General features: G+C 32.9%; 2 protein-coding genes across 2 annotated transcripts; one reads left to right on the plus strand and one right to left on the minus strand.

Annotated features, from left to right (window-relative positions):
• Nucleotides 1–618: 618 nt before the first annotated feature.
• LOC129938663 (MRG/MORF4L-binding protein) lies at nt 619–2201 on the minus strand. Its single transcript, XM_056046338.1, has 2 exons — nt 1644–2201; nt 619–1574 (listed from the first exon to the last, which is right to left on the minus strand). Exons 1-2 carry the CDS (start codon nt 2002–2004, stop codon nt 1387–1389), a joined length of 549 nt encoding a protein of 182 aa, XP_055902313.1. The 5' UTR covers nt 2005–2201; the 3' UTR covers nt 619–1386.
• A 1123-nt stretch (nt 2202–3324) lies between these two features.
• LOC129941971 (WD repeat-containing protein 43) lies at nt 3325–13692 on the plus strand. Its single transcript, XM_056050759.1, has 9 exons — nt 3325–3552; nt 3611–3712; nt 3780–4306; nt 4374–4542; nt 4608–4906; nt 4979–5107; nt 5166–5315; nt 5376–5473; nt 13482–13692. Exons 1-9 carry the CDS (start codon nt 3361–3363, stop codon nt 13586–13588), a joined length of 1773 nt encoding a protein of 590 aa, XP_055906734.1. The 5' UTR covers nt 3325–3360; the 3' UTR covers nt 13589–13692.
• The last annotated feature ends 212 nt before the right edge of the window (nt 13693–13904 follow it).

A 13904-nucleotide genomic window follows, 5' to 3' on the forward strand; every position in this document is an offset into this window, starting at 1 on the left:
ATGTTAGTGTGCCAGAGATCGTTATAGAAGAATTCTCCCAAGTAGACCTTAAATTTTCTTCACCTATTAGACAGTGTCCGGTTATGGCACCAATAATAGATATCAACCACCTTGAGCGCTTTAAATAAAAAAAAATTTAGGGCCTATCAGATGTTTTTCGTGGCTTGTCAGTTAGTTATTCCACCTGATGCTTGTTTTTTTCACATCATCTTGATTTAGAAAAAGTGTACATGTAGCGATTGGTATGCCATAAGCCAAACATAGGGTAATGTGTTGTATTGTACCATTTTTTGCGAAGTCATCTGCTCTACAGTTTTCTAGAATGTTTCTATTGCCTGGCACTAAGTAAAGGTGCATTTAAAATTGCGAAAATCCGGATATCACATTTTTATATCACGCTTTTTTAAGGTGGGACAAGACTTTTTTATCGCCAAAAGTTCTGTTTGGAACACAAGCGGTAATACCAAAGGTCACGTTCGTTTAATTAAGATTTTATTTCCTTTACCATCAAAGAACGATTTTGTTATAGAAATGATTTAACATATTTTAATGCAGCCGTTTTAAGGCAACTTTGTATATCTTCTTATATATGTACTTGATGTAAATAAAAAGAAAATATATTTATTTTATGAATTTTCAGTATTTATCTTTGGAAATTTTATTTTTACAATTACATAAAGTTAATATTACAACATAATTTTAATATCGAGAGTTTTGTTTTATCTTTTTTTGTATTTATTTGTGTAAAATTTGTTTCAAATTTTCTTGAATACCAGGCCATAAATAGGTGTGTAAATTTGCAAAGTAAACAGACTAAAAGGTATATATTCTACATAAAAACATTATATATGTAAGTTCTTCTTATATACTTTACCCTGACTTTAAATGCTTCTTACTTTTAAGTCAATGCACTTTTTTCCACTTTCTGAAACTATAGTTATTTAACTTTCTTTTAAATAAAATTTATATGATTGCTTGTATCTCTATACATTACACTTTAAATGTATATCGGTTAAAATGTTATTGATTGCATATTTAATATTATTATTACTGTGCAAATAGGCAACTTCTTATAGAAAGACTCTAACTTAAGCTTGTAGCACCACTAAGGACGTAGTTTCACAAACGAAAGCTTCGCCTACGAATCGGAAGGTTAGGTTTCTAATTTTGATTTCACTTACTTTTATCTTGGTTTCTAAAATTAAAAATTAAAACGAAAACGTTTTAAATCTAAGCAAAACTACTGTCAGTTATACCAACTTGGTTCTGTCTTGTGGTACCTTTAGGTGTTAAAATTTACAACAATTATTACTTAAATGATATACAAAAATATGTTTTATATATATATACTCCCGAATAGGAGTCGCAAATTAGTTGTTTGTGCCCTTAGATTCGTCTCCTCTTGTGGGCTTGTAATGGAGGTGGTGTAGTCGAGGGACTATTCGACTCCAATGACATCGACCCTCTGGTCCGCTTTGGTGTGCGTTTTGGAGCTTCGACAAGCTTTGCAACAATTTTCTTATCTAAATCCTTGATTGGTGCAACATTCACTTTAGCCGCCACTGCTGGTTTTTCTATTCAAAAACAAAAAACAACAATCTTCAAATGTTTTTTTTTTAAAGAATATGATATTATAAACAAACCAATTGGTTTTGATTGAGATGCCTCATTGATTTTCTTCTCTTCGGTTTCGGCCTGTTTTCGAGACATCAGAACACTGAATTCGGTCTCGGGAAGCGAGAAATCTTTCTGATCATTGGGAAATGGCAATGGTTCCATTTCATCCAGAACATCGAGATTGTATAACGTGCGTAGATGCGCCCAAATTTGTTCGGCGGGTATGTCACGATTTAACGATCTCGATAGTCGATCTGCGATGCAAGCCATGTAAAAATGTTTATTTACACCGACGGGCTTGAGGCCTTCCAATGCGAAAAACAATTGGATTTCTTCTTCGGCAGACCATTCCATTTCTTCGGATTTTTCCTTAGATGACATAGTCATGTTTTTGTACTAACTTCTAACAATTAAAAAAGTGCACTCAGTGAACGTGTTTTGTATTGTTTATTATGTTTATGATAACAAAACAATTAATTTTAGCCTGATGTGATGGGCCTTGGGCCAAGTGGTGGCAATGGTAATGGTAAATGGTAAAACGAAATAGAAAGGGAGAAAAACGTTTTGCCTTTTCGCTTGATTAAGAATTTTTGCTGAAATTTTTGACATTTGTATCGTAGAACAAGAACTTGAGAAAATTTACAGCAGGGATGTTATTGTAATCTAGTACAAGATCTTTTGCTGGCAAACTTAAGGCATACTTTTGGTAACTTAAGATTTTCACAGGGAAATTGTTTTTAATTTTCTTTATTAAAGTTGTAAATACCTTGGTTTTTGGAAACTAACTAACTCAGTGAAGAGTGACAATGAGCTTCTGTTGGCATTTTTATCTCTTAAAGGGACTAGTTATAGCTATCACTGGTTTTGATCATTGAAAAATAAATAAATAAATTAAGTGCGCACAAATCCGTATAGAACCAGGACCTAGTGACTTACAACTCTCAAACATTTCTGTGTGAGAGTCATTTCATGGATGGAGGGGACGTATAGTTTTTCTGCTGAATCCGAACGCTAAACTTGTGGAAGGACTTTTCATGACAAGAGTTACTTGTGGAAGCACTTTTCATGACAATAATTACTGTTGGGGTTAAGATAGTTATTCGCAAGAGGAAGCAGTATTCGTGAAAAAAAAAAAACTTTAAGAATAACAGGCAGAAACTGAACCCAAGACCTCTATCATCGCAGATACTACGCGCTAACTATCATGTGACAGCTACTACAACAACCACGAAAAAGCGATTGAAAAAGTGAAATTTGTCATGTTTGGTATCCAAATATAGAACTAAAGAATTTGTGTACTTAAAATAATACTTTATTCATCCCATAACCTTGGTTTTGGTTCATTTCCACTTTTTATAATTTGATACATTTAATTCTTACTCATTTTTAATGTAATCAAACCCAAGCAATATTTAAAATTAATTAAATTCAAAAACCAAGCTCTTAAAGTTGTGTTTAACTGCCATAAGATTTATATTTATATTTTTGAAGACATTTTTATTTATATTACATAAAGACATGTTTCCTGCAATAGCGAGAAATTTAATCTTATGTAGTGAAAAATTTAAATTAAAAAACAACAAATTCTTAAACGTTTAATTGTTCCCTAATAGTTTAATTTCCTGAACGTATTAATCTACTACTAAATAAATTGTTGCTGATGTTTGACGTTTCTTATTGTCACTTGCTTTTATATTTACATGTCAACCAGCAAGATTAAAGAGACACCAACCACAAAAAATTATGGCGCTCGTTGAACAGCACGTGTCGGGATTTTCTCCGGACGGAAAACTCTTTGCCTTGGTTAATCATCTTGGAATCCTCAAGATATGGGACACAGAAACAAACGAGTTAATGCAGGAGTTCACCCCGAACTTGCATTTAAGTAGCAAATGTAGTGCAATTACTTGGGTCGAAATATCTGCCCAGAAAAAGGTATGGAAGTTGCTTTACACTAAAAAAACATCTCCTTTACTTGATTTCACTATTGCAGCATAAAAAGGAACGTAAATTTTTGGATGCTGGTTCTTCACTCTATATCGCATTGGCTACAGGCACAGGAGGTGTGTCTCTTTATTCCTATGCCCTGGGAAAGGTAAAAAGAGAATAAAGGTTGTGTTTTTTGTTGATAATAATTAGTCAACACTTCTTTTTGCTCCCAGATTCAAAGTGATCTAAAAGGTGAAGGTCACTTGGGTAAAATCACTTCGATATTCTACGATGCAGATGAAACTTTGTACACCTGCGGTGAGGACTGCCAGGTGATTTCTTGGAATCTACCAAAGGAGAAACAAATAAACTCCTTTTCCATTGGAAATGAAAAACCCCAAAGCATAGCATATCTTCCAAATTCTAAAAACATCGTAGTTGGAGCCAGACAGATAAAAGTCTTCTCATTGGAGACCTGCGAACTGGCCCAAACTTTCACAGGACACACCTCAGAAGTAACGATTTTGAGTACGTTTGCTATAGACGATACCGAATATGTCATTTCTGCTTCGAAAATGGAACGGATCATATGTCTGTGGAAGATTGGCAAGAAGGGGAAAAATAAGTCGTCCTCGTGCACTCTACTCATGGAAGACATAGCTCAGTCGTTAACCTGTCAGTTAGATGATGAGGGCAGTATAAAACTAGCCAGTGTTACTAGAAGTGGAGTTATTCACGTGTACTTGATTCCATTGGATAGGTAAGTTGAAACGCGTAGATTATATGCCTCATCACTCACCAATTGCTCGAACATTCTTAAATTTTAGCATTAAAGCAGAAAAACCAATTAAACCAAAAGTCACAATCGAGATCGCTTCAGATAGCACTTCTGCCATTCAACCGATTCCTGCTGTAGCTGCTTCCCTGGAACATGCTATGAAAGGTCAAATCCTTTTTTGCTATGGCAATACGAATTTTATGACATTCGAACAGATTGTAATTTATGAAACTATTTTCTATCTACTTTAAATAAATCTTATAAATATTTATGAACTTTTCAGTTCCCTAACTATAGCGAGAAGCTACAAGTACTTGTGCGAGCTGATCCAAAATCCCGTTTTATGAAGAAAAAGAAGACGGACTCAACCCAAATCGGCTCTTCCTTGAAAACTCTCACTCCTTATGTTGATTCAAAAGTTGAATATACTTTGGGATCGGTGGTTTCGAGGAAAAAACTAAAAGCTGCCGAAATGCCTTTTGAATCGAGGTTACAAAATTTGAATCTGAACGTTGGGGAGAAGCCAGAAGCACAGAGTAATGTACAACTGCTAATGCAAGCATTGCATAGCAAAAATCGTGGGTTGGTATTTCCGTGGATATTCTTTTTATACATAAGTTCGCACTAATCCATGAGTCACTGTTTAATTTCTAGAATGCTGATGTCAGTTTTAACTAGAACCGATCCAAAAGTTATTTTGAAAACATTGCAAAAACTACCTGTGCAATATGTTGGAAGTCTCGTAAACGAGTTAACCCTTTTGATGCAGAAGAAGCGAGTGAAGTAGGTTTTGTTTCATGTCATAATGAATGAATTCTATTATTTTTGTTTTGCCTTAAAGTGTTGAAATATCAGCTAAATGGTTAAAGGTTCTTGCAAAAACGCATTCAAGTCAATTGATGGCTTTAGGCTCTGAAGACTTATTGGAGAAATTTGGACCATGTATTGGTATCATAGAGCATAGAGCGAGTTGCTTGATGGAAATTTCTAAGTATGATCTAAAAATATTTTTCTTTTCGAAGTAGTAATTTAAACTTTTTTTTATTGTTAGGCTAAACGGACGATTACAATTACTTGTTAGCCAAATTCAACGCAACAAAGAGGAAGACAACTTAGATAATGAGAATGCATTAATATATGCCGACACAGGTAAGATTTTTATTCAGCCCTATCACAATTCTCACATAAAATTTGTTCTGGGGGGTCATTCCGTAAAACGATAATCGCTTGACGATATCGTTTCGACGATAGTCTCACTTTACGTAAGACGATAATCGTCAAAGTGATATCGTCAAAACGATAGCGTTTGCAAGATAGCTAAGTTGGTATCGTCTGCTATTAATTTCCATTGACAACTAAGCAAATTGAAGTAAAAAAGTTTCGTTGTTGTTTAGTTTTGTTACAAAATGAAAATAAAAACTCAACAAAATACAATGAATTCGGTTACTCAGTTTTTTATATACAAAACATTAGTAATCTCTCTTAATTGTTGTTCAATAAATAAAACAAAAGAGGACTTTATAATGATATTATAAATAATAAATTTGCCAAATTGTCGTTCTATATTCATAATGTATATATGTACATTCAATATTAAAATTTGTTGTAACTATTGGAACTTTGGGGCGTAGGAACATTGGTTTATTCGACAGGCAACGATTTTTGTATCGCTCTTGCACAAAACACTAATCCAAATCAGTTTTGGAAACATTAAATATTTTTGAAGCCAAGTTATGTTCCCTGTGAATAAAATGAAGTCTTCACTTTCTTCCCTTGGACCAAATTGGGTTTATTACTGTAGCTGATTTACAAAAATATAAGACATTGAACAAAAATTTTCATATTATTGTTTTATCTTCGGCGGCAACAAATGAAAACACAAAAAGTGACAATAACAACAAACATCACAAAATAATTGGCATGTTTATTAACAATACGTTTTTTTTCCAAATTTTCAAAATTTCCCATAGAGGAAAACCAAGTTTAATAACATTTTCAAGTTATTGAACAAGCATTATCTTTCGTTGAGTTCATTTTGACATTTGGTATATACTCAACGAACTTATACTGAAAACGATTGAACGAGACGATAGTGATAAAGTTACGTGAAGCAAATTATTGACGATATCGTTAATGATAATCGTTTTGACTATTATCGTTTCGGAAATTACGGAATGACACCCCTGATCACTTTTCAAGCGATTGTGCGAAAATTGTTTGTTTTGGACATTTGAAGAAAAAAATCAAACATAAAATTGCTTTTTCGGTGCGCATTCTGTCGTATCTATTATCGAATCTCGATAGTGGGGTTTACTTGGACGAGCATGCTCGAAAACTGTCAATGCTCGATCATTAAAACGCTAAAACAACTGCTTGGCCAACATGCCGAATGGATTTCAAAAATGTTTAAAATCTTGAAGGCTCGTCCAACCAGCTAACTCGTGTGAACAGATGCTCGACAACGTCTATTACTATTTTTTTTTTCATTCGTTAAATGATCTCGGGCACGGTAACCGAAAATAATGGCAACAGTACCCAATAATAGCAAGTTTTGGGAAGAGTATTTTTTTAACTATACAAAAGTTTACCTGAGGTATGGGAAATAAAAAGTGACATTCATAAAAACAAACATTTTAATCTAAAAGGATAGAAATTGTTCCTAGAAAAATATAAAAAATATACCTTAATGCAAAAATGCAAAAAATAAACTCAATTCGCGCCTGTTCTCGCCGGGAATTAACAAAAATAAAAAAGGTCAAAAATCTAGTATTTTTTAGTCCTTACTTCATTTTTTACCCCTAAACGTTTTTTCTTTTTTCCTTTATTTTGTTTCTTTCTTTTCCTCTTCAAGAATCTCATTCATAATTAAAGCTGCCAAAATCATTTTCACCATCCTGTGTTTGTTTGATTCGAAAATTTTAAAATACTAGGGCTGGACAACGTCAGTATCAATGTAAACGCAAAGTTGTGAGTACAATTATGTTTGTCATCGAGCCATGCTCGTCAATGTTAACCCCCCTAATCGCATGTCACATTCCATCGCTTTCTCGCAATACAGCCTTAACCCTTTATTTTACCCAGTTTACAAATAGAATTGAGTCGTTGAATCAAGATTTAGCGCCGTATATACCTGGATCGGATCCAAATTTCGTTGTTGCCTTTTATTTCAAAAATATTTAAAAAAGTAATTAAATGTAGGGTTTTGTGCTTTCTTAAAAATTCTAATTTTCTTAGTTCAAAACAGTTTGGGTTTAGGACTGGGCTCCCTACTGAGGATGCTTTGTTGAATTTTTGCTCTTCTATTCATAAAGGACTGGATGATAGAAGGTTTTATAGTGGACTTTTTGTGGATATTACCAAAAGCCTTTGATATGGTAGACCACAATATTCTTTTGAACATATTATATTATGAGGGCTTCCGTGGATTTATATATGAGTGGTTTGCATCTTATCTGAAAAACAGGAAACAAAAGGTCAAACTCGGCAGCTGTTTGATGACTCCAAGGTTATAAGTCTTGGAGTTCCTTAGGGATCTGTTCTTGGTCCCGTCCTTTTGTTAGTTTGTTAGTTTTGTAGCTTACCATTAATTATAACATTAATGTTATATTCGACTCATCGAACTTTGCAAGGTTTAATTTACACTTGAGTGTCTTTCAAAATTCCTATCACTATTTTAATGCTAATGTTTGCGATACCAACTACTTTCAAATTGAAAACTTTAACTATTTTAAATACTTGGGTGTTTTCATCGATAGAAATTTGAGCTGGTCTGAACATATTTTAGGGCTTAAAATATATTTCCTTTCAACAATCCGTTGTTTTTATCGCCTTAGAAATTATTGTTCTGATAACACCATGAAAATTGTTTACTATGGGATTTTTCATTCTCGAATGCAATACAGTATAAGCTGTTGGGGAGGTGCTTATCAGAACAAAATGAATCGTCAAAACGATAGCGTTTGCACGATAGCTATGTAGGTATCGTCCGTAATTTCCGAAAAGATAATCGTCAAAACGATTATCATTAACGATATCGTCAATAATTTGCTTCACGTAACTTTATAGGGGTGTTTACATGGACGAGCATGCTCGACAGCATGGCTCGATGGCAAAAATAACTGTACGCAAAACTTTGCGTTCACATTGATACTGATGTTGTCGAGCCTCAGTATTTAAAAATTTTCGACTCAAACAGACGCACGCAGGATGGCGAAAATGATTTTGGCAGCTTTAATTATGAATGAGATTATTGAAGAGGAAGAGAAAAAAAAAAGAAAAAACGTTTATGGGTAAAAAAATGGATTAAGGACAGAAAAAAATACAACCATATAAATTTGATGAACGAGCTCAAAGTTACATCTTCATCGGACTTTACAAATTTTTTGCGTATGGATGCTGCCGTATATGAGGAGCTATTGGCTATAGTGAAGCCTTATATAGAAAGAAAAAATACAAATATGAGAGATTCTATCTCTGCCAATGAACGGCTATCCGCTACCCTAAGGTTTTTGGCAACTGGTCGTAGCTATTCTGACCTTAAATTTTCAACACGTATCGCTAAATCAGCTCTTAGTATTTTTATAATGGAAACATTCGTTATTGTTGCCATTTTTTCAAAATTCCGTGAACGTCTTATCTGCTCGAGATCATTTACCGAATGAAAAAAAAACGAAGTTGTCGAGCACGTGTTCGCACGAGTTGGCTGGCTGGACGAGCATTCAGGTTTTCAAAAATTTTTGAAATCCATCCAGCACGTTGGTCGAGCAGTTGTTTCAGCGTTTTAATGATCGAGCATCGATGGTTGTCGAGCCATGCTGTCGAGCAAGCTCGTCCATGTAAACACCCCTTATCACTATGGTATCGTTCAATCGTTCCCAGTATAAGTTCGTTGAGTATATTCAAAATGTCAAAATGAACTCAACGAAAGATAATGCTTGTTCAATAACTTGAAAATGTTATGAAACATAATTTTGAAAATTTGCAAAAAACGTATTGTTAATAAACATGCCAATTATTTTGTGATGTTTGTTGTTATTGTCACTTTTTGTGTTTTCATTTGTTGCCGCCGAAGATAAAACAATAATGTGAAAATGTTCAATGTTCAATGTCTTATATTTTTGTAAATAAGCTGCAGTAATAAAACCAATTTGGTCCAAGGGAAGGAAGTGAAGACTTAATTTTATCCACAGGGAACATAACTTGGCTTCAAAAATATTTACTGTTTCCAAAACTAATTTGGAGCGATACAAAAATCGTTGCCTGTCGAATATACCAATGTTCCTACGCCCCAAAGTTTCAATAGTTACAACAAATTTTAATATTGAATGTATATACATTATGAATGTAGAACGACAACCGTCTGGCAAATTTTTTGTTTATAATATCATTATAAAGTCCTCTTTTGCAAATCCAGAACTACAATTGTTTTATTTATTTAACAACAATTAAGAGAGATTACTAATGTTTTGTACATAGAAAAATGCGTAACCGAATTCATTGTATTTTTTTGAGTTTTTATTTTCATTTATTATGTTTTATTAGGCTCCTTTGGTCTTTTTGTTTTTGGAATGCGAATAAATAAAAAACTTTATTCCATTCTTTTACCCAACGTTTCGTAAGAATTCCTTACTTCTTCAGGGGATTTTTATGTTCTTTATTCAATACTTGTATTAAATCACATTATAATTGTTAAAAACTCCGTATTGCATCCTCCCGACAGCACTGACACAAATTTAAAATAAATAACAAATACAATATAAAATAAAACAAGCAAAAAAAATATAAATTATTAAACTAGACGAGAAAGACATTTATATCACAGCTTAATTTTCAGGTACTTGATGTTAAAGTGCTACAGCATAGCTTTGTTTTCATTTTGTAACAAAACTAAACTACACCGAAACTTTTTTACTTCAATTTGCTCAGTTGTCAATGGAAATTAATAGCAGACGATACCTACTTAGCTATCGTGCAAACGCTATCGTTTTGACTATATCACTTTGACGATTATCGTCTTACGTGAAGTAAGGCCATCGTCAAAACGATATCGTCTAGCGATTATCGTCTTACGGAATGACCCCCCAGGGTATTTGATGTCCCTGTGCAAATGCTACCAACTTTTAAGGAGAAATGTTTAAGTTTTATCAAATGTTTTATGTTTCAATATTTTTGAATTTTATTATACCCTAAATCATTTTGCATTTATAAATGTTTGAACTGAATGAGTCCAGTACTATTATTAATTTGTATTGATATTTTTTTGTTTGTTTTTACATTGGTATTCAATTATAACATATTTATAACAAATTAAAAGTTAATTTTCCTACTTTGAATTGGTCAGGCTATACAAAATAAACTTCAATATTTTTATGTTTAGAAAATAAAAACCATTTAAGATTTATAGTAATAAATACTACAGCAAAATAAATACATTATGTGTCCACTCTAAAAGACAATAACTATGCATTTTTTGAACTGTTGTGTTTATTGGTTTTTAGGCCGTCAAAAGCGCTGTTAACATCGTTATCTATTTCATATGAATTTTGAAGTCGAAGTTTCTGTTTCTCCTATAACCCATACTTAACAAATAAAAATGGAAGAAACTTCAAAAGCAAATGAAATAGACAATTGGCAAGTTTATATTTCGAATATTTCAGAGCATTTCCGAGAAGGATTGACGCTGCACGAGGATGAAATATAACCACAATTCATTTTTCATTCTCACCGAGCAATCAAATAAGCTTTGTATGTGTTTTCATCCTTTTTAAAAGTGTGAAATTATGAGAAATTTTGTTTACTGTTTCTGATACCTTTTACGGAAATCTCTGATACTTCAGAATTCAAACTGCATAATTCTTTTCACATGAAATTGAAAAGTGGTTTCAATGTTGTCAACGTGTTTGTCTTTACTTTAATCTTGACTTCCGCATTATATGCTTTAGTTGAAACCCTCACGTTCATATTCAAACTTTCTATAAAAACAGGCAAATTTCACAGTATATGGAAAAAATCCATTTATCACACCAATTTTCAAGAAAGGTAACAAGCCGGATATAACAACCTATAATGCCATTGCAAAGCTTTCTTGTATTCCTTAATTGTTTGAAAGTATAGCATTTTGGAATATGTTCAAAAGATTTAGAACAAGGTTATGCAGTTGACTGAATATACACAGACTTTTCTAAAGGTTAAAGTGGCTTTCCATGATGGAAACGGACACACTTAGGCCAATTTAATGGCCCATTGTGATACCACATGAATCTTGAGGCTTCCTCCTAAGCTCAATGGAACCAATTTGAGTTCCTTGAGAGGCTGATTATGCTGATAGGATTTAGATTGTTAAAGAAGAATTCTCCTAGGTAATTCTTGCGTTTTAGAGCCAGAGCAGAGGATGTACAGAGAAGATGAAGAATTGTTTCCTCCTCTTCCTCGTCCATACAGCTTCCGCAAAAGTCATAGCTTATATGCGATTTGCTGAGAGATAGCAATAATAAACGTTTAAAATCTAGTGTTGACCAGATGTTATTTGTGACCTGACACGTGGTGATGTTGTTCCACCTGGTTCCTGCCCTCCTCACAGCGTCTTGCATTAGCAATAGTTTACCAATAGCGATTGGTATGCCAGTAGTGCCAAACGTGGTAGAATGGCCTGCACCGTTCCTAACGAATGTCTCTATGGCCCGGCACCCAGCAAACTGTTGTGTTATCTCCATTAGAAATGATCGACAGTTATGAACTGTTATAGAGTTTGTAAAGACTTTTCTAAAGCTTTTGATCAACTTTACCACGGAATTTTTTTGTTTAAACTTAAAGATCTTGGTTTTCCTCTATTTTTATTAGCTTGGATCAAATCATACCTTAAAAACAGATCCTATAAGATAAAACTTAAAAATTATCATTCAAAACCTTTCGTTGCTCAATCCGGTGCTTAAAAATAATAAAGTCCACCCATGATCGTATTCTTTTACAAGCCGAAATTGATGGTTTGGTGTGGGAAAAATAGCTTTTTCGTAAACCCTTTAAAATATCAGACGATAACTTTTACTGAAAAACTTTTAAAGTTTAGGTGTTCATTCCAGTTCCAACTTTTCCGTAAAGGGTCTTCCTTGTGATGATCCTTATGATCTGCCTTCCTACGAACATCGTATCCGCTTCTTGGGGATTAAAATCATTGTTTAGAACCAGTATTCCACTATTGTTAATGTCTTTCATTTTTTTTCTGTAATAGTTCATGTTAAATGTTAAGTATGTATGTTTTGTGCGTGTGTTGGACTATATTTGTATTATTTTCTTATTAACAAATCCACTTATAATGATCATCTGACTATAGTTCGACGCTGCTATAAGCTAACTATTTTTTGAAAATTCTGAAGTGTAAATAAAAATAATGCAGAAGTTAGCATCTTCATCATGTTGGCCTTTTCTCTCTATCTCACAAACATTAATTTTATATGTAGCATCCCTTTATTTAGCAGAAATCAAACACAGATACATGTAAATCAACCATTATTATAGCATCTTTGTCTGCAGCAGTGTTGCCACAATGCTGCAAGTGTAACAAAAGCTTCACATTTATTCATTGTTTTTAAATTTTGTTACTATGTTAAATTAAGTAGTGGTTTAGTTTTGTTACGCTTTTTTTCAAGAATTTAATTGTAAGGTTCATGCAACTAATTGTAATTTTTTTTTCGTGAGTGGTATACTTTTCGGTATTTAATTGCGTTTTTATAAGTACCTTCCTCCTATAATTTTGAGACTATGGAAAAACACTGTACGAAATTATAATTATAGGCCACTTGTTTCTTTTTTGGTTGCCGAAAATATTTTCCGAATTTTTCACTATTTTGTATCGTATTTTAGGCGTTTTGATTTATTGCAATAAACATACATGATATTTTATAGGAAGTAAAGTTTTTAAATATATATCTGCCTCACTCAACATTTCTTCAATATGCAAGTGCAGATAAACGTAAATCCACTTTTAGTATTTATATCCGAATTATGGCACTTCCTTCCTATAATCTACAGAAGAGCTCTGCATTTTGAGCTACAACAACATGAATATTGAACATTTTAGGTCTCAATGAAAATTATTTGTGTTAAACGATTTTATACTTAAAATATAATTTAAACATTTATTTTTTCTTTTTAATTTAAGATTCATCAAACTCGGATATTGAAGACGGAATGGAAACAAAAAGTGTATCTGACGATGAATGGGAAGAAGATGAGGATTCAGCTGAAGAAATGGAAACGGAAAGTTAGACAAAAAATAAATGGAAACGGAAAGTTAGACAAAAAATTTCCTCCACTATAAATTTTATATTGATTTTTTTGTTTCAATAAAAAAATACATTAAAATACAGAAATTCAATATTTTATTATTTTTTCTCTGATATGTACCAATGAATTAATATTTGAGGGTAAGGAAAAATAAAACATGGACAATATTTGGGGCACATTATTATGTACCTGTAAAGATTCCATGAATAGTACTCCTAAAAAGTTCTTCCTTATATAATATTTAAGATTCTTAAATAAAATTGAACGTTCTTATATACGATGGCTATAATATGCATAA

This window comes from Eupeodes corollae, chromosome 1, assembly GCF_945859685.1.
Source record: "Eupeodes corollae chromosome 1, idEupCoro1.1, whole genome shotgun sequence".
NCBI lineage: Eukaryota > Metazoa > Arthropoda > Insecta > Diptera > Syrphidae > Eupeodes > Eupeodes corollae.

Excerpts from the sequence above, each read along its gene's own strand:
- LOC129938663 (XM_056046338.1), bottom strand. The coding sequence starts at position 2,004 with ATGACTATGTCATCTAAGGAAAAATCCGAAGAAATGGAATGGTCTGCC. Across the intron at positions 1,575-1,643 it reads ATCTCAATCAAAACCAATTG|AAAAACCAGCAGTGGCGGCT; the intron begins GTTTGTTTATAA and ends GTTTTTGAATAG.
- LOC129941971 (XM_056050759.1), top strand. The coding sequence starts at position 3,361 with ATGGCGCTCGTTGAACAGCACGTGTCGGGATTTTCTCCGGACGGAAAA. Across the intron at positions 4,543-4,607 it reads TTATGACATTCGAACAGATT|TTCCCTAACTATAGCGAGAA; the intron begins GTAATTTATGAA and ends TGAACTTTTCAG. Across the intron at positions 5,108-5,165 it reads ATGCAGAAGAAGCGAGTGAA|TGTTGAAATATCAGCTAAAT; the intron begins GTAGGTTTTGTT and ends TTTGCCTTAAAG.